This window comes from Oncorhynchus masou, chromosome 21 (assembly GCF_036934945.1).
Source record: "Oncorhynchus masou masou isolate Uvic2021 chromosome 21, UVic_Omas_1.1, whole genome shotgun sequence".
Lineage (NCBI taxonomy): Eukaryota > Metazoa > Chordata > Actinopteri > Salmoniformes > Salmonidae > Oncorhynchus > Oncorhynchus masou.
This window is the reverse complement of record NC_088232.1, coordinates 37,375,025-37,402,119: the sequence shown is the minus strand read 5'-3', so window position 1 is coordinate 37,402,119 and position 27,095 is coordinate 37,375,025. Positions and strand designations below refer to the sequence as shown.

Here is a 27,095-nt window from a genome sequence, read left to right as displayed (position 1 = left end):
TATTGTATAGTCTATATTTGGGTGGATTTTTGGATGTAAATGATGGTTTTCGGAACGTTAATGCTATGGTAAAGTTCCAATGGAGCTGTTTCCATCTAAATATTAAATCATTTCTGGGTAACAATTAAGTACCTTACGGTGATTGTATTCAATTAAAATGAAACAAAAATAGCTTATTAGCAAAGAGACATTTATTTTTAAACATTTCTAACACTAAAATGTTATTAAAATTTTCACAATTTCACAGCATTATTACATCATTGCAGGACTGGCGATAGACCTTGCAATTGTGTGCAGATTCTATTTGAGGAATTGCTGTAAAATTATATTTTTCCTGGTCTGACAGAGTTAATTAGATACAATTCCAGTTCTTTTACCTTGGTAGGTCAAGATCTGGATATGTATGTACAGCACTTTTTGGGCATACGATATTTGACGTTTTGTTTTACATCTACTGGCACTGTCTCTTGTGATGACACATGACACGGGTGAAAATGGCATGCCCTCCCTCTATGCTTCTCCCATTGTCATGTGATTCTCTCCCCAGATAACTGAGGGCACTGAAAAGGACTGTCTCATTCAAATACACAATGCTGTTTTATTGTCCCTTGGGTTAGGGAAGAGAGTGAAATCCAGACTACTTGGTGGCAGTGCAAAAGTCTTTAGTGTTCTCCTTAGCAGGCTTCTGCTGGGGCAGTTTCTGAGCCACACCATATGGCACATGAGCTGCCACAGTCCCCAGCTGCGAAGCTCCCTCCACATGGAACATCTGATCGTCAAAGAAGATGTGAGGCCGGATCTTCTCCAGCATTGGCCCCTTAGGGGCCCCAGCAAGGAAGAGGGCCTCGTCTGTCTCCAGGCCCCAGGATCGCAGTGTCTTCAGGGCCCGGGTACCTGAGCTGGCTGCGCTGCGTGCTGTCACCAGGTAGGTACGGATGGGGCAGTCCAGACGCTGATCCTTGGCATAGAACTTCTTTTGCAGCTTCCCCAGAGACTCCAGGAACCCTTTCAGTGGTCCCTGAGAGGAAGAGAGAAGGAGAGAGAGGGAGTTGCTGCACGATGAGTCCTGTGTGGCTCAGTCGGTAGAGCATGGCGCTTGCAACGCCAAGCGTCGTGGGTTCGATTCCCGCTGGGGCCACCCATATGTAAAAGTAGTGGCCCCAGCCGACTTGTATGTCGCTTTGGACAAAAGCGTCTGCTAAATGGGATATATTATTATATTATGAGCCCAAACACTGAACATGTGTCACTTAAAATCAACAGAGACACCAAACCTCTTCTGCCCGCACTAGATTCCTTAATCCATATGAAGTACAGAGGGATATTGCTTTGTCAATTTACAAACTATTGTGTTATAGAATGATACGTGGACATACATGATCAAGAAGCGTGTTTTCGTGTGTCTTCTCATGCTCAAAGAACTTGTCCAGTCCGTGGGCCTTAAAGATGCGCTCTGACTCGTCAGAGAAGAGCACTGCGTCCCCATCGAAGGCGACCCGCAGCTGAGTCTCTGACACTTCTGTTCTCTTCTCTGGTGGATTAAACATGGTGGCTGCAGCGATCCCTGAGAGGGAGAGATAGAGAGGCAGAGATAAAGGGAGAGAGACAGAGATAAAGGGAGAGAGTGAGAGAGACAGACAGTGGGAGATTACTCAGTATCACTTGATCAAGGTAAGCTTCTTTTGCTGTATTAAACAACTAGATAACTGTCTTACGTGTCCATCGATAAGACTGACAGTACATTCTTAGAGAAAAAGGTTATTCGGCTGTCCCCATAGGAGAACCCTATTTGGTTCCAGATATAACCCTTTTGGGTTTCATGTAGAACTCTCTGAGGTTCTACATGGAACCCAAAATGGTTCTATCTGGAACCAAAAAGGGTTCTTCAAAAGGTTATCCTATGGGAACAGCTGAAGAACCCTTTTAGGTTCTAGATAGTACTTTTTGTCTAAGAGTGTAACTAACAAGAATATGCTCTCTGTCCACTTACCCTCCTCCAGGGCCTCTCGGACCTTCATGGGGTCAGCAGACAGGTACAGGTTAGTGTGGTAAGCCTTCAGGTACCCAATGGGACTGTTCCCACCCGTCATACAGAAACGCTCAATGAAGAGCTCTGCAGAGGAAAGAGAGAAGGGCATAGAGTCAATGTTATGGTTTCTCGCTGTAATTCAGAAATTCGTCATGCTGTGGCCAGATGGATTATACTCCCAGAAAAAGGGAGTGTGGCGATTGTATTGTTCGTTCATAAAAGATTCAGTGTTGCACTGAATCAATGAGCTGCAGCCCAATACCAACAGTGCCAGCAGAGTCTGAGGAGAGCCAATGGTGCTGTATTTGAGCAGCTGTATATCTGATTACACCCCGGAGATGAGATAACAGTTGCCAAAGGCTAGGGAGATACAAAGAGAGAAAAATCCCTAGAGAGGAGTAGGGAGAGAAAAAAGTGGATTGAGGTTTGAGATGGAAGGAAAGAGCCTGAGATAGGGGCTCAGGCAGAGCAGATGTTTCCACTTGGCCAGGGTATTTTAGTGAGGGTACGGGGTGAGAGGACTGAGCCCACCATTACCCACACCCCTCCACCCCCAGGGCCCAGAACCTCGGGTGAATACACCTCAGGGTGTATTCATTACGGAAACAAACAGAGAAAAACAAGAGGTTATTTTCGACAAATTCAGGTAGATCCCTCCCCATTGTTCCGCTTGCTTCCGTTTAAGAAACATTTTGCAACAGAATTGGAGTAATGAATACGCCACGCGCCAGTGGACAGCAAGTGAAAAATGTGTTTTAGTTTCTCCCTTCTTAAACTCTGCTGTGATATTGTGCTCCATCTGGTCCAAATCTAGTATAATCTATGAAGACCATGAATGGGGCTTTTATTTTCTTAGTAGAAAATTACCATCTAGTTTTTCACATGCAAGTACCAATTTTTGGTAGTGAGTCCATCAGTCCATCATGACAAAAAAACAACAACAACGGATTAGGATAATTAGACTTTGTTTTACCTGAGCATAACCCAAAAACTAATCTGGCTAAACTATATTTTCATATTTCCAAGTCCTACTATTGAAGATCAGGGAGTATTAAATTAATTGGAAAGACTGGAAATCTGACAGACTCCTCTTTTTAATATAAAGATATAGCCTAATCATATTATTATCTGTAGTGGAAAGCAATGGGTTAGAAGAAGCCTACTTAGCGCAGCATCCATTTATGGCCAACTATGTCAACTCTAACATAGATTTATCCTGCAATAGATGTCATTCAATTGGTAATATTCATTATTGTCTTATTCTAATGCCTTTTAAAACTTCTTAGTAATCCCTTTGCGCAATTTGACAACACCCAGTGAAATAACAGCGCGCCAATTTCAAAAACAGAAATACTCATAATAATAATTCATGAATCATACAAGTGTTATACATTGGTTTAAAGATGAACTTCTTGTTAATCGAGCCACAGTGTCAGATTTCAAAAAGGCTTTACGGCGAAAGCAAACCATGCTATTATCTGAGGACAGCACCCCATCAAACAAACACATGAAAATCACATTTCAACCCACCAGGCGCGACACAAAAGTCAGAAATAACGATAGAATTCGTGCCTTACCTTTGAAGATCTTCTTCTGTTGGCACTCCAATATGTTCATTAAACATCACAAATGGTCATTTTGTTTGATAAATTCTGTCGTTATATCTCCAAAATGTCCATTTATTTGGCGCGATAGATCCAGATAAACACCGGTTCCAACTCGCGCAACATGACTACAAAGTAAACTTGATCCAAACCTTTCAAACAACTTTCCTAATCCAACTTTAGATATGTTTAAACGTAAATAATCAATCAAATTTAAGACGGGATGAACTGTGTTCAATACCGGACGAAAACAAAGTGGAGCGAGCTTTCAGGTTGCACGCCCCCAACCACAACAGTACACTAGACTCAACCCTCGTTCTGAACAGCCCTACTTCTTCATTTCTCAAAGGAAAAACATCAACCAATTTCTAAAGACTGTTGACATCTAGTGGAAGCGATAGGAACTGCAAGCAAGTGCCTTAGCAATCTAGATCCACATAGAAAACCCATTGAAAAAGAGAGTGACCTCAAAAAGAAATTCTGGATGGTTTGTCCTCAGGATTTCGCCTGCCAAATAAGTTCTGTTATACTCACAGACATAATTTTAACCGTTTTAGAAACTTTAGAGTGTTTCTACCAATTATATGCATATCCTAGCTTCTGGGCCTGAGTAGCAGGCAGTTTAGTTTGTGCACACTTTTCATCCGGATGTGAAAATAGTACCCCCTAGCCTTAAGAAGTTTTAAGCTGGTTGATGTTTATTGGGATTGAGTCTCATCCTTGAGGCAGAACTGTGCAATTTCTGATAGATGGGCCAGCTGCAAAGTCAAAATTTGCTATATTGTAAAAATGTATGAAAACATAAATTCGCTTTTTATTCTTAATTCAAGGATAGGGTTAGGCATTAGGGTTAGCAGTGTGGTTAAGGTTAGGTTTAAAATCAGATTTTATGACCGTGTAGATGTGCCAGATACTAATCTGCGCCTCCTAAAGGGAAAGTAATCTAAAAGTCACTGAAAGTAATCAGATTTGGGTAATCCAATCCATATACATTCTGGTAATCCAAAAGTTACATTACAGGTAGCTAGTAACTGTAACAGATTACATTTAGAAAGTAACCTTGAAGTGTCACCAGCCACATCATCATGATGATGCATTTGGACAAAAGGACCCAAACAGCTAAAGTTATTTTGTGAAGTTTTAAGCAGACGTGTGTTCTGAGGGACACTGGCTCTTACAGTCTGTGTGGAAATGGGAATGATCAGCTGTGTGGAGCACCCAGAGCACCATCATCTGTTCAAGAGTAACATATGTTTGAAATGTTTGTATTTTATAGTTGTGTTTTTGGTGCAATGCATACTTTTCCTGCTCTTTTAACAGATTAAGCATGGCTCTGATAACATTGGATTGGCCAAATGTTTTGGAATCTAACTGAATTATGTGATGTCACAAATACGTCCAGAAATACCCCAGAGACTCTGAATGTGCTTGTTTCTAATTCAAGATCATTGATAAGCAAAGTGGATGCATTTGAACTGCTACTTCAATCAGTAAATGCAGACAAGGGATGTGTCACTGAAACATGAGTCCACGAAAATATCCCAGATGATTCTCTTTTTCATAGAAGAAATGACAGGTCCAGAGAAGGGAGGGGGCGTAGCTATGTATGTGAATCACAGATTGCAGGAAAAGATAAGAACTGATCTAGAGAAAGAGGAGTTTGAGTGTGTGTGGCTTCAGCTTCGTCCAAAACGACTCCCCAGCTCAGTTTCAACTCTGGTAGTGGGAATACTCTAACATCCACCATGGGCAAATGAGAAAACACTTCAGCAGAACACATGTCCTATCCTGAAATGGGTGAGTATTTCGCACTGAAGAAAACCGTACTGCAAGAACGTGCCGGTTCTCATAACGCTGCTGCCATTTCAATGGCATTTGAGAACATGTTTGAAACTTGAACACTCGAACAACTGACTCGAGAAATAAGATCATCAACTGCGTCTGCAGCAGACGTAATACCCTCTGTCATGGCATTGAAACGCCTGCTCAACAAAACTGCCCACACAGACCGTGGGGTTAAAACTTACAAAAGTACTCTACTAGAGGCTGTGAACAAGTGATTCGGTGGCATTCACTCTGAGCCTCTTTACTGTGTCACCACCATGCTCGATGCTAGGTACAAGGACCGTTACTTCAATGCAGACAAGAAACAGGGTTTAGGTGAAATCTTACAGACACAGCTGGACAAGATGGAAACGGACACAGTGACAGTGCGGACTGAGGAAGAGAGGCCACCGACAGACAGAGCTGAAACTTCACTGCTTGACATGTATGATGAAATCCTGGTTGAGACTGGACAAATTAACAACAAAACAGCACAGCAAGTGAAATAAATAGGTTTTTATTATGTTTTACTGGTAATGGGGACATACGCAAATGCCAACAAAATAACTTTTTGGTCAGCATGTGTGTGTGTTTGATTAAACTCTTTAACTGTACTAGAATGCTTAAAAAAAGAAAAGGCCAAAAATGTCATACCGGTGCATCCCTAATTATTAGTCATGAAAATTCTGCACTTCTTCAGTTTTATCTGTGAGCAGGAATAAATCAACTGAAACTTCAGCATCAGTGCACCAGAACAGCCCTCATCTCCTGGTACCCTTAAGCCCAACTACTATCGGGGCATAACAATAAATTTGAATGAAAGATGTACTCATTCACAGCACAATGGCCAGGTTGTGTACATGTGTGCACGTATTTATGGGTGTGTGTGTCTCTGTGTGTGATGAGGCACTCACGATGGTGGTTGATGGTGTTTATGAGTCGGAGACCGGCATGTGCGTGGCTGTTGGTCATGAGCACAACGTCAAAGAGCTCCTCACTCTCAGGGTACAGCTCCCTCAGCCGAGTATTCACTGCCTCCAGAGCCTGAGGTCATGTCAAACAGAAGCTCTCACCATACATCATTCACATTGACGAACATGGTCGGCAATGTCAAAGCTCTGGGTGTATTTCTGTCTGTCTGTGTGTCTTTATTTCCCTGACCTTAACGAAAGGAAAAGCAGGGCCGGGGGCGAAGGGCTCCATCTCATGCTCTATCTGGTACTTGAGGTAGTCCTCCATGCCTTTCTGTTCGTAGATTTGCTGCTCCTTATCCATGTTGAAGAGGACACGCGATGACACCGCAATGGTGATGGCATTCTGAGGCTTTGGCTGTTGGATGAGGGGACACAATGCTTAATACCTGAACACACAATACAACACACACATTAGCACACAGAAATACAGTGCCTTGCGAAAGTATTCGGCCCCCTTGAACTTTGCGACCTTTTGCCACATTTCAGGCTTCAAACATAAAGATATAAAACTGTATTTTTTTGTGAAGAATCAACAACAAGTGGGACACAATCATGAAGTGGAACGACATTTATTGGATATTTCAAACTTTTTTAACAAATCAAAAACTGAAAAATTGGGCGTGCAAAATTAAGCTGTTTTGCAAGGAGGAATGGGGAAAAATGTCAGTCTCTCGATGTGCAAAACTGATAGAGACATATCCCAAGTGACTTACAGCTGTAATCGCAGCAAAAGGTGGCGCTACAAAGTATTAACTTAAGGGGGCTGAATAATTTTGCACACCCAATTTTTTAGTTTTTGATTTGTTAAAAAAGTTTGAAATATCCAATAAATGTCGTTCCACTTCATGATTGTGTCCCACTTGTTGTTGATTCTTCACAAAAAAATACAGTTTTATATCTTTATGTTTGAAGCCTGAAATGTGGAAAAAGGTCGCAAAGTTCAAGGGGGCCGGATACTTTCGCAAGGCACTGTACATAAATACAAGTAGGAAGGGCGATTCAACGCCAGGAAAGCGCAAAAATATTTTGGGTATCTCAGATTGTTCTGGCAATTCTCACATATAAACTTCATTGGGAGGAAGTATGTTTTGTATGCTTTTTTTGTATATATGTCATACCCTTGTTAGAACCAAAGTATTGAGTTTATTCTTGTTAGAACCAAGTACTGAGTTTTTGTTATATTTAATTGGCATTATATTTAAAAGGGGATTGAATTGCTCCCGAATTGTAATGTGGTTAATGCATTTATTTTGAAGAAATATTTCTTTAATGTATAAGTGAATAGGTTGGTTTACTTTTAAGTTTGACCAATAAGGTTGGTTGTTAAGCTGTGGCCAATGGGAAAATTGACCTGGTTATTGGGATGCCTGGGAAGAAAAGAGAGGCAGAGAGACATTGAGAAAAGGATGGACATTACATTATGACCGTTGGTGAAGAAAAATGAAACAGAAGATGATAAAAATAGAACAAAACCCATACCTAGTTTTGATGGGAAATACCGATTTTATTTTATAAGAGAGTTGTTATAATTTTGTTAAGAAAGACTTAATAAAGACTGAAGCTACCGTCTCATCGTGGAGGTATTTGACAGCCTTGAGCTTAGCCTAGCATCGTGTGAAACCGAGAGAGAATTGCTTGGGAAAGATTAACGAGTTCATGTTCCCATGGGATATCGGTTACTGCTAAAGAGTACTGTCTGCATTGATAGCGGTGCTTGCTGTGGATCTTGTGAGGGAATCTGCCAGGAACTGCCATACCACACTGAGGGAATATCTATGAGTCATGAGTAACCACAACGGGGGGTGCTTCGGGACTTTGTGTGTCGTCATTTTTTTTATAGCTCCAACGCGCGCCAACGGGGTTAAGCAAGCTTGAAATAATTTGAACATGGGTTGTGCATGACTCATTGAGGTTTATTGTTATTTAATTTGTTGATGTGGTGCTTTGAAAATGTAATAATACAGATTTTGAACCTTATGTATGTTTCCTTGGTGGAGTCATTTCCTGTTTCAATTTAATTTAATGCATGGGAGAGTATATCCGTATACAATAACAAAAACCTTAATCATTCCATCTGAAGTTAATACCCTATTTGTCATCACCCTAGATAGTTTACAATAGGGATTCTTATTGGAGATATCCTTCTCACCTAACATCCCATGCTGTTGAGATACTCTACGTAAGTTAATATCATGAGAGTCAAGTTTGAGCCTGGCGAGAAGGTTACATATCTAATCATGATGAAAGTGGCAATTTTAGGGAACATTTTTAGACCAACACGTGCCTCCTGTAAGACCATATGATCCGTGAACCGTACATGATACAGACAACATATTGGCGTCATTATACTCCTTTATAGTGTGCTCTAACATATGTCTAGATTCTGAAATACAATTTTTCTCAAATGTATAAATATCTCAAAAGTAACCTAGATTTTGTAAATTTTTGGGACATTGTTTTAAACCAGGTATTCCCAAACTGGGGTACGTACACCCTCAGGGGTACACACAATGCCGCCGGGGGTATACCAAAACAAAAATGTGATTCACATTTAGAAATGAAACATGACCATTTGAAAAATAAACCACGGGAGTTTTTTGAGCGAGAATAAAGATGACTTTCATGTAGTAAGACATGTATAAAAGCAACAGATACCATTAATAAGAAGGGGCTAGAAGCGTCTTACATGTATATGGTGAACTACCGAGTGGCTCGGACAGGCAAGCCCAATACTATTGTGGAGGAATTAATACAGAAAATATCCGAGCTCTGAAGCAAGCTTCCAGAAAGATGGAACGGAAATGGCACCACACCAAACTGGAAGTCTTCCAACCAGCTTGGAAAGCTTGCTCGATCATCCTATTTTTCCAACTTAATTGAGGAAAATAAGAACAATCCAAAATGTCTTTTTGATACTGTCGCAAAGCTAACTAGAAAGCATTCCCCAAGAGAGGATGGCTTTCACTTCAGCAGTGATAAATTCATGAACTTCTTTGAGGAAAAGATCATGATCATGAGATAGCAAGTTACGGACTCCTCTTTAAATCTGTGTATTCCTCCAAAGCTCAGTTGTCCTGAGTCTGCACAACTCTGCCAGGACCTAGGATCAGTACTATATCTCTTGACACAATGATGAAAACAATCATGGCCTCTAAACCTTCAAGCTGTGTACTGGACCCTACACCAACTAAACTACTGAAAGAGCTGCTTTCTGTGCTTGGCCCTCCTATGTTGAACATAATAAACGTTTCTCTATCCACTGGATATGTACCAAACACACTAAAAGTGGCAGTAATAAAGCCTCTTGAAAAAGCCAAACCTTGACCCAGAAAATATAAAAAACTATCGGCCTACAACTCACTGCCTTCCTGAAGACAAACAATGTATACGAAATGTTTCAGTCTGGTTTTAGACCCCATCATAGCACTGAAACTGCATTTGTGAAGGTGGTAAATTACCTTTCAATGGCATCAGACCGAGGCTCTGCATCTGTCCACGTGCTCCTAGACATTAGTGCTGCTTTTGATACCATCGATCACCAAATTCTTTTGGAGAGATTGGAAACCCAAATTGGTCTACATGTTCAAGTTCTGGCCTGGTTTAGATCTGGCTTGTCCTCTGACAAATCAATTGTAAATTTCTGTGTTCCTCAAGGTTCTGTTTTAGGACCACTATTGTTTTCACCATATATTTTACCTCTTGGTGGTGTCATTCGGAAACATAATGTTAACTTTCACTGCTATGCGGATGACACACAGCTGTGTATTTTAATGATACATGGTGAAGCCCCAAAATTGCCCTCGCTGGAAGCCTGTGTTTCAGACATAAGGAAGTGGATGGCTGCAAGTTTTCTACTTTTAAACTCGGACAAGAGATGCTTGTTCTAGGTCCCAAGAAACAAAGAGATCTTCTGTTGAATCTGACAATTAATCTTGATGGTTGCACAGTCATCTCAAATAAAATTGTGAAGGACCTCGGCGTTACTCTGGACCCTGATCTCTGTTTTGACAAACATATCAAGACTGTTTCAATGACAGCTTTTTTCCATCTACGTAACATTACAAAAATCAGAAACCTTCTGTCCAAAAATGATGCAGAAAAATTAATTCATGCTTTTGTCACTTCTAGGTTAGACTACTGCAATACTCTACTTTCCGGCTACCCGGATAAAGCACTAAATAAACTTCAGTTAGTGCTAAACACGGCTGCTAGAATCTTGACTAGAACCAAAACAAATTATCATACACTGCTCAAAAAAATAAAGGGAACACTTACCAACACAATGTAACTCCAAGTCAATCACACTTCTGTGAAATCAAACTGTCCACTTAGGAAGCAACACTGATTGTTAATACATTTCACATGCTGTTGTGTAAATGGAATAGACAACAGGTGGAAAGTATAGGCAATTAGCAAGACACCCCCAATAAAGGAGTGGTTCTGCAGGTGATAACCACAGAGAACTTCTCAGTTCCTATGCTTCCATTCTGATGTTTTGGTCGCTTTTGAATGCTGACAGTGCTTTCACTCTAGTGGTAGCATGAGACGGAGTCTACAACCTACACAAGTGGCTCAGGTAGTGCAGCTCATCCAGGATGGAACATCAATGCGAGCTGTGGCAAGAAGGTTTGCTGTGTCTGTCAGCGTAGTGTCCAGAGCATGGAGGCGCTACCAGGAGACAGGACAGTACATCAGGAGACGTGGAGGAGGCCATAGGAGGGCAACAACCCAGCAGCAGGACCGCTACCTCCGCCTTTGTGCAAGGAGGAGCAGGAGGAGCACTGCCAGAGCCCTGCAAAATGACCTCCAGCAGGCCACAAATGTGCATGTGTCTGCTCATTTGAAAGAAACAGACTCCATGAGGGTGGTATGAGGGCCCGACGTCCACAGGTGGGGACTTACAGCCCAACACCGTGCAGGACGTTTGGCATTTGCCAAAGAACACCAAGATTGGCAAATTCGCCACTGGCGCCCTGTGCTCTTCACAGATGAAAGCAGGTTCACTCTGAGCACATGTGACAGACGTGACAGTCTGGAGACGCCGTGTAGAACGTTCTGCTGCCTGCAACATCCTCCAGCATGACCGGTTTGCCGGTGGGTCAGTCATGGTGTGGGGTGGCATTTCTTTGGGGGACCGCACAGCCCTCCATGTGCTCGCCAGAGGTAGCCTGACTGCCATTAGGTACCGAGATGAGATCCTCAGACCCCTTGTGAGACCATATGCTGGTGCGGTTGGCCCTGGGTTCCTCCTAATGCAAGACCATGCTAGACCTCATGTGGCTGGAGTGTCAGCAGTTCCTGCAAGAGGAAGGCATTGATGCTATGGACTGGCCCACCCGTTCCTCAGACCTGAATCCAATTGAGCACATCTGGGACATCATGTCTCGCTCCATCCACCAACGCCACGTTGCACCACAGACTGTCCAGGAGTTGGCGGATGCATTAGTCCAGGTCAGGGAGGAGATCCCTCAGGAGACCATCCGCCACCTCATCAGGAGCATGCCCAGGTGTTGTAGGGAGGTCATACAGGCACGTGGAGGCCACACACACTACTGAGCCTCATTTTGACTTGTTTTAAGGACATTACATCAAAGTTGGAACAGCCTGTAGTGTGGTTTTCCACTTTAATTTTGAGTGTGACTCCAAATCCAGACCTCCATGGGATTTCCGTTGATAATTTTTGTGTGATTTTGTTGTCAGCACATTCAACTATGTAAAAAAAAGTGTTTAATAAGAATATTTCATTCATTCAGATCTAGGATGTGTTATTTTAGTGTTCCCTTTATTTTTTGAGCAGTGTATTACTCCAGTGCTAGCCTCTCTACAGTGGCTTCCTGTTAAGGCAAGGGCTGATTTCAATGTTTTACTGCTAACCTACAAAGCATTACATGGGCTTACTCCTACTTATCTTTCCGATTTGGTCCTGCCATACATACCGACACGTACGCTACGGTCACAAGAGGCAGGCCTCCTAACTGTCCCTAGAATTTCTAAGCAAACGGTTGGAGGCAGGCCTTTCTTCTATAGAGCTCAATTTCTATGGAATGGTCTGCCTACCAATGTGAGAGACTCAGACTCGGTCTCAACCTCAGACTCGGTCTCAAGTCTTTATTGAAGACTCATCTCTTCAGTAGGTCATATGATTGAGTGTAGTCTGGTCCAGGAGTGTGAAGGTGAACGGAAAGGCACTGGAAAGGCACTGGAGCAACGAACCACCCTTGCTGTTGCTGCCTGGACGGTTCCCCTCTCTCCACTGGGATTCTCTGCCTCTAACCCTATTACAGGACCTGAGTCACTGGCTTACTGGTGCTCTTCCATGTTGTCCCTAGGAGGGGTGCGTCACTTGAGTGGGTTGAGTCACTGACGTGATCTTCCTCTCTGGGTTGGCACCCTCCCTTGGGTTGTGCCGTGGCGGAGATCTTTGTGGGCTATACTCAGCCTTGTCTCAAGATGGTAAGTTGGTGGTTGAAGATATCCCTCTAGTGGTGTGGGGGCTGTGCTTTGGCAAAGTGGGTGGGGTTACATCCTGCCTGTTTGGCCCTGTCCAGATGTGTCGTCGGATGGGGCCACAGTGTCTCCCGACCCCTCCTGTCTCAGCCTCCAGTATTTATGCTGCAGTAGTTCATGTGTCGGGGGGCTCGGGTCAGTCTGTTATCTCTGGAGTATTTCTCCTGTCTTATCCAGTGTCCTGTGTGAATTTAAGTACGCTCTCTCTAATTCTCTCTCTCTTTGTTTCTTTGTTTCTCTCTCCCTGAGGACCTGAGCCCTTGGACCATGCCTCAGGACAACCTGGCCTGATGACTCCTTGCTGTCCCCAGTCCACCTGGCCGTACTGCTGCTCCAGTTTCAACTGTTCTGCCTGTGGCTATGAAACACTTACCTGTTCACCGGACATGCTACCTATCTCAGACCTGCTGTTTTCAACTCTCTAGAGACAGCAGGAGCAGTAGAGATACTCTCAATGATCGGCTATGAAAAGCCAACTGACATTTACTCCTGAGGTGTTGACCTGTTGCACTCTCGACAACTACTGTGATTATAATTATTTGACCCTACTGGTCATCTATGAACATTTGAACATCTTGGCCATGTTCTGTTGGCAGGGTAGCCTAGTGGTTAGAGCATTGGACTAGTAACCGGAAGGTTGCGAGTTCAAACCCCCAAGCTGACAAGGTACAAATCTGTCGTTCTGCCCCTGAACAGGCAGTTAACCCACTGTTCCCAGGCCGTCATTGAAAATAAGAATTTGTTCTGAAATGACTTGCCTGGTTAAATAAAGGTTAAAAAAATATATATATAAAAAATCTCCACCCGGCACAGCCAGAAGAGGACTGGCCACCCCTCATAGCCTGGTTCCTCTCTAGGTTTCTTCCTAGGTTCTGGCCTTTCTAGGGAGTTTTTCCTAGCCACCGTGCTTCTACACCTGCATTGCTTGCTGTTTGGGGTTTTAGGCTGGGTTTCTGTACAGCACTTTGCGATATCAGCTGATGTAAGAAGCTTTATAAATAATTTTGATTTGATTTGTTTTGTTCCTGCTGCCGTGAAAATGGCTGGGACAATGCTGAGGGTAAAGGCCTTAAAAACTATACAGACAATGCCTCCATCAAACAACACTGTTTCACAATGCATCAGTGACATGTCAGGAGATGTTTTGAAACAATTACTGCTTCGCATACAAGCCAGTGAATTATATGTGTTACAGCTGGATGAGTCAACAGACGTGGCGGGCCTGGCACAGCTCCTGGTATATGTCCGTTACGTTTATGGGGGGGGGGTAATTAAGGAAGACATCCTCTTCTGCAAACCACTGGAAACCAGGACAACATGAGAGGATATTTTTTAGAACTGGACAGCTTTGTGACATGTGTAGGTATCTGTGTTGGTATCTGTACTGATGGCTCAAAAGCCATGACAGGGAGACATAGTGGAGTGGTAACACGCGTGCAAGCAGTTGCTCCCGGCGCCACTTGGGTCACTGCAACATTCACTGAGAGGCACTTGCTGCAAAGGGAATGCCTGACAGCTTGAAAGACGTTTTGGACACTACAGTGAAAATGGTTAACTTTGTTATAAAGCATGGCCCCTGAACTCTCGTGCGTTTTCTGCATTATGCAATGATATGGGCAGCGACCATGTAACGCTTTTACAAGGGGCAAGGTATTGACACATTTTTTAAATTACTGACCATATTTTTCACTTGTCTGACCAATTGCATGATGACGAGTTTCTCACACGACTGACCTATCTGGGTGATGTTTTTTTCTCACCTGAATCTAGGATTACAGGGACTCTCCGCAACTATATTCAATGTGCGGGATAAAATTGTGGCTATGCTTAAGAAGTTGGAACTCTTTTCTGTCTGCATTAACAAGGACAACACACAGGTCTTTCCATCATTATGATTTTTTGTGTGCAAATTAACTCAAGCTTACGGACAATGTCATTATGTGATACAGCGAAGCACCTGAGTGAGCTGGGTGCGCAATTCATCAGGTACTTTCCCGAAACGGACAACACAAACAACTGGATTCGTTATCCCTTTCATGCCCTGCCTCCAGTCCACTTACCGATATCTGAACAAGAGAGCCTCATTGAAATTGCAACAAGCAGTTCTGTGAAAATTGAATTTAGTCAGAAGCCAATGCTAGATTTCTGGATAGGGCTGCGCTCAGTTTCTTGCCTTGGCAAATCGCGCTGTTAAGACACTGATGCCCTTTGCAACCACATACCTATGTGAGAGTGGATTCTCGGCCCTCACTAGCATGAAAACTAAATACAGGCACAGACTGTGTCTGTAAAATTATTTAAGACAGACTCTCTCCAATACAACCCAACATTGCAGAATTATGTGCATCCATCCTTTCAAGCACATCATTAACCTGGGGTGAGTTATTCACCATTTTTTATGAACAAATAAAGTTTTATATGTAAGATGGCTAAATAAAGAGCAAAATGATTGATTATTATTATTATTATTTGTGCCCTGGTCCTATAAGAGCTCTTTGTCACTTTCCACAAGCCGGGTTGTGACAAAAACTTTTTGTTAAGTTTGGGAACCCCTCTTTTAAATAATATACTCTACAAGTACATCACATTTCCAGAGTGGGTGCTCTGCTACTTTGGAATTTATGATACATTTTAGGAGCACCAGTGAATGGGAAAATGGATTCAAAGGGAACTGCTGGTGATTTGATGAATGTAATTGGTTAATGACTTATAATGTCAATTTCTATGAATAAAATGGTTCACATCTTCAAAAGTAAGTAGCAGAGCGCCCACTCTGGAAAAGTATATGGTTCCAAAAAATGTCCAAATCAAAAAGGGTACTTTCAGGAATACTCTATATTTAGAGCACACTATAAGGAGTATAGTGACCAAATGTTGTCTGTATCATGTACGGTTCACGGAACATAAGGTCTTACCGGATACATGTATAGGTCTAAAAGGGGCCTAAAATGGCCACGTTCATTATGATTTTCTCAGAAATGGTTTGTGATTCAAATGTAAAAAGCATATCAAACATCCTTCCTCCCAATCAAGTTTCTATGCCAGAACAATTGGAGATGCCAAAAATAGTTTTGGGCCTTCCTGGTGTGGAATCGCCCAGAAGCTCTGTGGATCAGTCCACTACAGTATCAAAGTGAAATACTGTACACCAGCTGATTAAAAGGCATCTCCTATGAGCAATATGGAACCTGTGAGGATAAACTAAGGGACATCCTTGGAATTAGGGGGAGGAAAAGTACTTGGCAGTCTAATCAAATTTGTTCGCTTTGTCAATTGGCTTGCTCAGTTTCAATTGGATCATATTTTACAGCAAAGGAGATGCTCTTCCTCAGTGATTGAACCAACTATTTTTACAAAGATAGAACCTATTTTATTTGCATATCATGTAAGCGTATCTTATTCACTGGCTAAGGCTAGGGTGGTGGGCTGGAGAGAGCAATTTTATTTTAAACATAATTGCAGAAATCTAGCCTGGGTTCCAGTCTGTTATGGAATTGACATTCAAAACAGTTGGGCCTTTCTGTGAATCTCAACAATTCAATATGCATCTGAATATTGTGCAAGGTCACTGATCAGCTGCTGAATATAAAATTGAATAATTCCATGACAACATCTGAAACTTCAATTTAGAATAACATTTTTAACAACAACATGAAATATTGAGATGTTAGCTAGGCAAGCACTTGTATTTTGATGTTTAAATCAAAGCGTATACGTGTTGTGGTTGAAATTGCAGTTTGTATTAAGTGACTTGACCAAGCAACTTTTGACAGATTGATTTGGCTTGACAATGGAGTAGGCAAAAGTCCAAACAGATCTGGGACCAGGCTAGCAGAAAACTGCCTTGAAGAGCACATTAACAAACTCATTACATGAGTAGGTTCCACTTTAAAATGCTGGTCGGTTGCGCCCCACGGGTTTCAGACTAGTCACAGTGAGAGAGCTGTGTGATACGAGCTGAGGTGACCGTTTGACATGACTACCTTCCCACAGCCAGATTAATAACACATGAAGCAGAGCTGCCACTTGTTAACCCCTTGAGTACCTGTGTAGGGTTCAAACCAGAGTATAATACCACGTTTAAAGCTGCAATATGTAACTTTTTGTGCGACCAGACCAAATGCACATAGAAATGTGTGTTAGATATGTAATTCTCAATGAAAACAAGACTAAGAAGCTGTGGATATGTTCTAGGCAAGCTACTTCTATGCTTCCCAGTTCTTAAGTTTTTTTTTGTGTCTTTTACTTTCGGATTTTTACACCAGCTTCAAACAGCAGAATTATTTTTGGTTATGGAAAAGACATTTCCCAGCGGTTTAGATGATATAGTGATTATCTACGCAATACTTGTTTATTTTTTCAGATACTGTACATGTAAACTGAAAATGGAAGAACTATTAGATTTTTAGCAACCAGGAAATGGCAGAGCGATTTTTGCATAGTGCATCTTTAAATGGTTCTTGACTTTCTCTCTCCATTTAGTTGATTTGAATCAATTGTATGGATGTTTTGGAATGGCATCAGTTTAACATTCATGTGCTTTGTTTTATATATTAACTCAGCAAAAAAAGAAACGTCCCTTTTTCGGGACCCTGTCTTTCAAAGATAATTAGTAAAAATCCAAATAATTTCACAGATCTTCATTGTAAAGGGTTTAAACACTGTTTCCCATGCTGTTCAATGAAACGTAAACAATTAAGGAACATGCACCTGTGGAATGGTCATTAAGACACTAACAGCCTACAGACGGTAGGCAATTAAGGTCACAGTTATGAAAACTTAGGACACTAAAGACACCTTTCTACTGACTCTGAAAAACACCAAAAGAAAGAAGCCCAGGGTCCCTGCTCATCTGTGTGAACTTGCCTTAGGCATGCTGCAAGGGGGCATGAGAACTGCAGATGTGGCCAGGGCAATACATTTCAATGTCCGTTCTGTGAGACACTTAAGACAGTGCTACAGGGCGACAGGACGGACAGCTGATCATCCTCGCAGTGGCAGACCATGTGTAACAACACCTGCACAGGATCGGTACACCCGAACATCACACCTGTGGGACAGGTACAGGATGGCAACAGCAACTGCTCGAGTTACACCAGGAACGCACAATCCCTCCATCAGTGCTCAGACTGTCCGCAATAGGCTGAGAGAGGCTGGACTGAGGGCTTGTAGGCCTGCTGTAAGGCAGGTCCTCACCAGACATCACCGGCAAAATGTTGCCTATGAGCACAAACCCACCATTGCTGGACCAGACAGGACTGGCAAAAAGTGCTCTTCACTGACGAGTCGCGGTTTTGTCTCACCAGGGGTGATGGTCGGATTCACGTTTATCGCCGAAGGAATGAGCGTTACACCGAGGCCTGCACCCTGGAGCGAGATCGGTTTGGAGGTGGAGGGTTCTTCATTGTCTGGGGCGTTGTGTCATGTATGCTACCTTTTTTTCCAAATTTCAATAGCTCTTTAACCATTACTCCTAAAACTTTCAAAACTGGTTGTAGCTAACCCGATGGCATAGACACACATTGCACCCACTTTTTTTGTTGTCAATTTACATTTTGGAATTTCAATAGCTCTTTGGTCATTATGACCTACTGACTTCAAACAAGGTTCAGAATGTACACTCAGTGGGTCTACACATTGCACACCATTTAGTTTGTCAATTTTCCTCTCACTCAATTTTACATTAATTTTTCAAACATTCAAATTTCAATAGCTCTTTGGTCATGTGTCCTATTGACTTCAAACAAGGTTCAGAATGTCCACGGACTATGTATTGCACACACTTTAGTTTGTCCATTTTCATCTCACACATTTTTACATGAATTTTTCAAACTTTGAATTTTACATGAATTTTTCAAAGCATTTTACATGCATTCATAATTGTAATACATACTGTGAAACACTCTCTTTGCTGCTGGCTCTGTCACTTTCAGACATGCGCAGAGCAGACTGAAAGGGGAAGGGTAGCTCTTGACTTGAACCACATGGGTTCTTCTCTGTAAAGAGAGAGTAATCCAAAAGGCACAGACACACCCCTTGACTTTCAATTGGCACCCTTGACCTGTGTATTCTCTCCTGATTGGCTCTGTGGTGCTTAGTCAATGGGAACTCCGTTGCCGGCCCCATTATAAAGTTTTTACACAGTCTGGCAGTCTGACTAAAGTGCCGGAAGTATGAGGAGAGACATCCTCCTTTGTATTTATGGGAACAAATATTTCCCAACACTTTGGATCCTATTCTTGGACAGTTAGAAGACGCAATGCGTCAATGCAATTTTTTTAACTAAATACTGTCCATGACTAACCCCAACCTTGTGGGTCTGTGGGCGTTTGGGCCAATAAAGTGCCAACTCAATTCTACCACTGACTAGTCTCTCATGCCCCTATGAATGGGGACACAGGGCAATAGTGTTTAATCTAAACCAGACTTTTTTTACTGGAGTACACTAACCCCTAAATGGGGGTCTTTTCTATACACACAGTAGCAGTTTACCAGATAAGAAGTCAAGAAGAACAAAAGTAGATTGTTGTAAGGGCCATCCTGTGCTGGCCTCATTGTCAAATCCATTCTGGATTCTGAGTGGTAAAATCATAGCTGAAAAATGCCTTCATCAACTGCATATATCATAAATTGCTATTGCAAATATAAGTATTATGTTCAACAACTGACATTTTCCGATATTATTTTGACAAACACACTTTAACACACATTGGTGCTTACAATTCATTCTCTATTGTCATAGACGTAATTGTCCCTGTCATCTTTGTGATATGACTTTCTTTAAGCACGTACTGGTGAAACTGTCACTTAATATTTTTTTCTTAAAGTCTACAAACGCTCTACATTTATTCACTTTTTGATAGGGTTGGATCCTATCAGCTACTTTTATTATTCTCCTGTAAATGGTTCAGTGCCTATAATTTAGGCTGTGTGTAGAATGGGACATGCAGGAAATTACCTCTATTAGATTATAGTGATAAGAAAATCAGCATACAGTTTTAGCCTATGTATTCATTTGCCTATAACTAAATCAGAATTCCATTATGTTTACATAAAAAAGAGAATACTTCAAAATGAGAAGATCCTGCCATGGAAAAGAGGACTGTGTGGACATAAAGTGGAAAAGAGGGGAAATAACTCCCACCATGCAGCAGGACACTTTCAGCTGCACTGTCTTTGTAATGTAGGTTTGATAGTTGTATTTTCAATAATGAATGGTTAGCAGTTATGTGACAATCAGGTCAAAAACTCTATTTTATTTTTTGGTGTAGATGGCCAAGGAAGTTGCACAGAACTTCCCCAACATCCCCTCCCAAATTGATATAGAACCATCACAAAAACACATGGAGCAACTGTGAAAAGAAATGGCTGAGGATATCCTAAAAATGTCTGGTATGTAATGACTTTTAATTCAAAGTAAATGTAAATTCTTTATGTTTATGTAGTTGTGTGGGACAGACATATGTTCAGTTCATGGTTATGATTTCAGAGTTCAACAAAGCCAACAACTGCTTCATGTGTGACACTGATAAAGAACCTGGATGTGGCCCAAAGACTGACTGGGTTAGTAACTTCATTTAACATGTTTAGAATCTTTTGACAACACTGACGGCATGTAAGACAATTTATGATATAACACAATGGATGGCTAATTCATCATACAGCATTGATATTTGATATTATTTACAACGTGTTATGCTTTGTTTTGATTTAGATGTAATGTTTTGCATGCCAATGGTGGTTCCATGTGCTGTGCCTAGGAATGAAGACAAAAGAGTGATGAACACAAACTGGAAATGCTGTCTGTTGTTGAAAATGTATGCTATACCCCATCCACAATATACCCTATCCACACTAAAGAGGCTCTGAAATGTACATAAACCAGGGATAAAGAGAGAAAATGAACACAAATGTTTTGTACTTATTTGAAGTAAAGTGTCTGTTGACATGTTGGAAAAGATTAAAGGTCTACAATTTCTGTTTAATTTGTCAAAATTACATTTTTATTCATTGATTTAGTGGCCACCATTACTGTGGTTACATGTTCAGTATATGTATTGACAAGCAAACCCACTGCAGCCCACCTCACTAGCTCACTCTCCATCCCTGTTCAGTATATGTATTGACCAGCAAACCCACCTCACTATCTCACTCTCCATCCCTGTTCAGTATATGTATTGACCAGCAAACCCACTGCAGCCTACCTCACTAGCTCACTCTCCATCCCTGTTCAGTATATGTATTGACCAGCAAACCCACTGCAGCCCACCTCACTAGCTCACTCTCCATCCCTGTTCAGTATATGTATTGACCAGCAAACCCACTGCAGCCCACCTCACTAGCTCACTCTCCATCCCTGTTCAGTATATGTATTGACCAGCAAACCCACTGCAGCCTACCTCACTAGCTCACTCTCCATCCCTGTTCAGTATATGTATTGACCAGCAAACCCACTGCAGCCTACCTCACTAGCTCACTCTCCATCCCTGTTCAGTATATGTATTGACCAGTAAACCCACTGCAGCCCACCTCACTAGCTCACTCTTCATCCCTGTTCAGTATATGTATTGACCAGCAAACCCACCTCACTATCTCACTCTCCATCCCTGTTCAGTATATGTATTGACCAGCAAACCCACCTCACTATCTCACTCTCCATCCCTGTTCAGTATATGTATTGACCAGCAAACCCACTGCAGCCTACCTCACTAGCTCACTCTCCATCCCTGTTCAGTATATGTATTGACCAGCAAACCCACTGCAGCCCACCTCACTAGCTCACTCTCCATCCCTGTTCAGTATATGTATTGACCAGCAAACCCACTGCAGCCCACCTCACTAGCTCACTCTCCATCCCTGTTCAGTATATGTATTGACCAGCAAACCCACTGCAGCCCACCTCACTAGCTCACTCTCCATCCCTGTTCAGTATATGTATTGACCAGTAAACCCACCTCACTAGCCCACTCTCCATCCCTGTTCAGTATATGTATTGACCAGCAACCCACTGCAGCCCACCTCACTAGCTCACTCTCCATCCCTGTTCAGTATATGTATTGACCAGCAAACCCACTGCAGCCTACCTCACTAGCTCACTCTCCATCCCTGTTCAGTATATGTATTGACCAGCAAACCCACTGCAGACTACCTCACTAGCTCACTCTCTATCCCTGTTCAGTATATGTATTGACCAGCAAACCCACTGCAGCCCACCTCACTATCTCACTCTCCATCCCTGTTCAGTATATGTATTGACCAGCAAACCCACCTCACTAGCCCACTCTCCATCCCTGTTCAGTATATGTATTGACCAGCAAACCCACTGCAGACTACCTCACTAGCTCACTCTCTATCCCTGTTCAGTATATGTATTGACCAGCAAACCCACTGCAGACTACCTCACTAGCTCACTCTCTATCCCTGTTCAGTATATGTATTGACCAGCAAACCCACTGCAGACTACCTCACTAGCTCACTCTCTATCCCTGTTCAGTATATGTATTGACCAGCAAACCCACTGCAGCCCACCTCACTATCTCACTCTCCATCCCTGTTCAGTATATGTATTGACCAGCAAACCCACCTCACTAGCCCACTCTCCATCCCTGTTCAGTATATGTATTGACCAGCAAACCCACTGCAGACTACCTCACTAGCTCACTCTCTATCCCTGTTCAGTATATGTATTGACCAGCAAACCCACTGCAGCCTACCTCACTAGCTCACTCTCTATCCCTGTTCAGTATATGTATTGACCAGCAAACCCACTGCAGCCTATCTCACTAGCTCACTCTCCATCCCTGTTCAGTATATGTATTGACCAGCAAACCCACTGCAGCCTACCTCACTAGCTCACTCTCCATCCCTGTTCAGTATATGTATTGACCAGCAAACCCACTGCAGCCCACCTCACTAGCTCACTCTCCATCCCTGTTCAGTATATGTATTGACCAGTAAACCCACTGCAGCCCACCTCACTATCTCACTCTCCATCCCTGTTCAGTATATGTATTGACCAGCAAACCCACTGCAGCCTACCTCACTAGCTCACTCTCCATCCCTGTTCAGTATATGTATTGACCAGTAAACCCACTGCAGCCTACCTCACTAGCTCACTCTTCATCCCTGTTCAGTATATGTATTGACCAGCAATCCCACTGCAGCCCACCTCACTAGCTCACTCTCCATCCCTGTTCAGTATATGTATTGACCAGCAAACCCACTGCAGCCCACCTCACTAGCTCACTCTCCATCCCTGTTCAGTATATGTATTGACCAGTAAACCCACTGCAGCCCACCTCACTAGCTCACTCTCCATCCCTGTTCAGTATATGTATTGACCAGTAAACCCACTGCAGCCTACCTCACTAGCTCACTCTTCATCCCTGTTCAGTATATGTATTGACCAGCAAACCCACTGCAGCCCACCTCACTAGCTCACTCTCTATCCCTGTTCAGTATATGTATTGACCAGCAAACCCACTGCAGCCCACCTCACTATCTCACTCTTCATCCCTGTTCAGTATATGTATTGACCAGTAAACCCACTGCAGCCTACCTCACTAGCTCACTCTCCATCCCTGCTTTGGACAATTAATAACATGACTCTCGTACTTTGACTTTTCCTTTATGGTTGATATTAACAATGAAAGGAGATATTACCTGTCTATCTCCTATTGTGTACCACTGTTAAATACTGTGGAAAAATAGAAAACAGGGGAAATAAGTACTTAGAACTACCAATTATTATAGATAAATATTAAAGAAAAGGGTAAACACAACACTGGACTGAACCCCCTAATTGTCAAACTAATAATAATGTACAACAATATAGAAGATACATGACTAGAGGTTTTGCAATATGGGTGTATATCCACTGCATGCTTCTTACTGTATGTGTGTAATTGACATGAACAAGGAGCTATTGAAATTTAAAACTATGAAAAATGTACATTACATTTTTACAGCACACAAACAAGAGTGTGCAATATAGTAGTCCGTAGACATTCTGTAGTTTGTTTGAGTCCAGTAGGTCACATGAACAAGGAGCTATTGATGTTCTAAATTCTGAAAAATGAATGTAAAATCAAGTGAAATGAAAATGGACAAACTAAAGGATGCAAGTCTCAATATGTAGGCCCACTGAGTGGACATTAGGTAGGTCACATGAACAAGGAGCTATTGAAATTAAATGTAAAAAAAAGTTAGTACTTTGTTTTATGCTCCATAACTAATTCAACTAGGAATGCAAAATGCTATGACACTTCCACGTTTATTAGCTTTGGGAAACGAATTCATCTCCAAATCGTGAAAATAAGACCTGTGCAATGTTGTGCGCAATTTTTCCAACATCATGACACTAATTTTGAGTCTATGGCTCAAGTGGTTTGAAAGCGCGAATATACAACTTGAAACCGTCTTTACCTCGGTTGACTTTACTCACATAAAAACTGTGGATGGGAACCTGGTTAGGCTACTACAATCACCTAAAGTGTTGGATGACTTTCGAGATAAAACTAATAATAATTCACTTACTAAGAAGATCCCTCCCTGCACCTTGCGTGTAGTGGGAGCGGTATCGTTTCGACGCATTGTCCTCTCCGAAATTAGGAAGGTGAGATGTATCTGTGGGGTTGCTGGTCCCTGTCTGCGATATTTCAACAGTTGGACTAAATATTATTCAGATCATTTTCGACCAGTTTGAGGTTGTCACAATGCGTTTGTCTCAGACCATTCAGGACGGCATTTTGTCAGGCTACACTTTTATGACGTAATGTTATATTCTACTAGCAATTAAAAATATTGGACATGGATAAATATTTGGTCATTTTAGTCGTTGATTTGACCGGTTAGGCTGCTTAAAACAACTCCCCGCATCACCCCCAGGCATGCGCATATTAAGTCATGAGTCTGTCTTCGATAATTAAGCGCAATGGGTGACTGACTGTAGGCTGCTAGTGTCATTACAGACATGATAACTAACAGATGGACCCTCTTCTAAATGCATTATGAAAGCCTTATCTAGTAGCCCTTGTATTTTATAACAAACGTTTTAAAAACGAAGGAACTGGTTTCTTATTTGGTGTAAATGGCAATGATATTGCCACATGACAGGAGATACAGTACATTCAGTTAACGAATTGATAGATAGGCTAACAGATACATATAAAACATTGAACATGGATGAACCTTTGGCAAACTCCCCCACAATACAGACTGAGATGTGCATGACGCCTCTGAACATGTTACTTCCGGCCTATTGCCATTGCGTTCCAATGTATGCGTTTATCAGTACCCAACTCTGCCATTTTCAAGTCTTATACGGGTACGAGTGTAAATGGCTACAACCCTCAGAGATCACCAAAGCGGAGGCTTGTTCTCCACTTTAAATGTGGCTAATAGTGATTGTTAGGTTCGATACAGGCAGTTTATTTACCCATGGTTGCCCAGCCCTCACACAGGGGCTACTCCCCTTGGGTGCTTAGTTGTATTGTCCTTTTCACTGTTTAATGGGCGGGGAAATGGTGCCACTGGATCATTGGTCCACTCTGGGTTTTATGACGATTTCTTATTGTCTTTCTTCCGAACCCCTGCAGCTCTCTCATCTGATAGAATTACAGTACAGCAGGAATTGCTTAGCAACCATGGGACCCCTCATGTTGGAGGCTGATTGGCTGCCGTGTTCCATGCTCCGTTTTTTGCCTGATAAACGACGTTACAGAGGCAGACGCCCCAGGAAAATAAAGATATCGGTGTCGCTTTTACTTTGAAGATCACGCATGGAAAACCATATCCTCCTTGGTTATATGGTTTTACCCCAACAGAAGCAGTTACTGTAAAATCTGTTACTTGTGACTGTAATAGATATTACACAGACATCCTGTAAAAGGCTTAATCAAGACACAAATTGATAAATGGGTTACCAGATGCACTTACATCTTATTCATGTGTTTCTGTTAAATGAGATGTATCAGAGATGGTTACCTAACATACTCTGGTACATAAATCCTTGAAATGGGTTGCCAAAAACACACATTTCCCCATGGCAAATTACAAATCTAATCTATACAATATGCAAAGTTTGTTACATTTTCTATCCTTTCTGTGTGAGCAGTAGCAGGATAATATGACCTGCTGTGAGCTGTGACCATCACCTCCAGGCTGTCTGGGGAATAGATACAGAGGGCACTTTGTTGATCAACTCAGACATTTACGGGCTGGGGTGGAGTTTACAATCCTGTTGGAAAGCATTTGTGGCATTGAAAAGGATAGGACCACTATAGAAGAATTAGAGCTTTTGATCTAATTTGTGTTGAACAAACGAGAAACTTGACATAATTCCTTCATTGCAAAAAGTATCTGCTTACCATTTAATAAAAATGTTATGCTCTTTGAATTCTAAATATTATAGTTTTTGGTCTTGTCATTTAATAAATTGCTATAAGGACAATGGACATAATACAGATCCTAGCCATTATGTTCAGGAATATTACCATAACATTAAACCAAATGTAATTATGACTAATAGACAGGTTGGGTGTGTAGGAACAAAACCGACATGTGCGCAACTATGGGGCAAAACAGATGGGGCTGGCTTAGATTGTTGACAACATGTAAACAATATGTATCTCCAATGTTTATTGAAACATGAATACATTTGCACAATGAGCACTTGTTGTCTCTCAAATACATCTTTACTGTTATTGGTTAGCTAGCTAGCTAGTGAAATTGAGCCATATTTGCATAAGGTGACAGTCAAAACACCTCAAAACAGACGTGGTATCAAGAACAAGATACTGAAACGAGCCACTTACTATTCCCCACATGGCAGCGTCTTGTCATTGTTGCTAGCTATCTGGCCATCCAGAATAACAACAACACAAGGTGTTCCCGAGCCACATTAGGGATTCTTCAATAAAATCTTTGTTGTCATTCAACGAGAGATGACTCGTTTTCATTAAGAAATACTGCACCAAACATCTAGTCAGATGTAAGACTAAGATCTCCTTGGCAAAAAAAACAACATAAAAATGAATTATAGACTTCTTGAGTTATCGTATACTGAACAAAAATGTAAACGCAACAATTTGAAAGATTTTACTGAGTTACGGTTCATATAAGGAAATCGGTCAATTTAAATAAATTCATTAGGCCCTA

The 27,095-nt window shown here is 41.9% G+C and overlaps 1 protein-coding gene across 1 annotated transcript; it reads right to left on the bottom strand.

The window, feature by feature from the left end:
• Nucleotides 1-268: 268 nt before the first annotated feature.
• Nucleotides 269-27,095, bottom strand: LOC135507402 (cytosolic 5'-nucleotidase 1A-like). Its single transcript, XM_064926949.1, has 6 exons — nucleotides 26,753-27,095; nucleotides 6,619-6,786; nucleotides 6,372-6,501; nucleotides 1,991-2,113; nucleotides 1,377-1,564; nucleotides 269-1,018 (listed from the first exon to the last, which is right to left on the bottom strand). The coding sequence occupies exons 1-6, from the start codon at nucleotides 26,762-26,764 to the stop codon at nucleotides 638-640; spliced, it is 1,002 nt and encodes a 333-aa protein (XP_064783021.1). The 5' UTR covers nucleotides 26,765-27,095; the 3' UTR covers nucleotides 269-637.

What these genes read in the sequence shown, in the direction of transcription:
- LOC135507402 (XM_064926949.1), bottom strand. An exon ending in CTGCTTTTCCTTTCGTTAAG is followed by an intron (nt 6,502 to 6,618) that starts GTCAGGGAAATA and finishes ACATGACCTCAG; the next exon opens with GCTCTGGAGGCAGTGAATAC. An exon ending in AAACACCATCAACCACCATC is followed by an intron (nt 2,114 to 6,371) that starts GTGAGTGCCTCA and finishes TTTCCTCTGCAG; the next exon opens with AGCTCTTCATTGAGCGTTTC.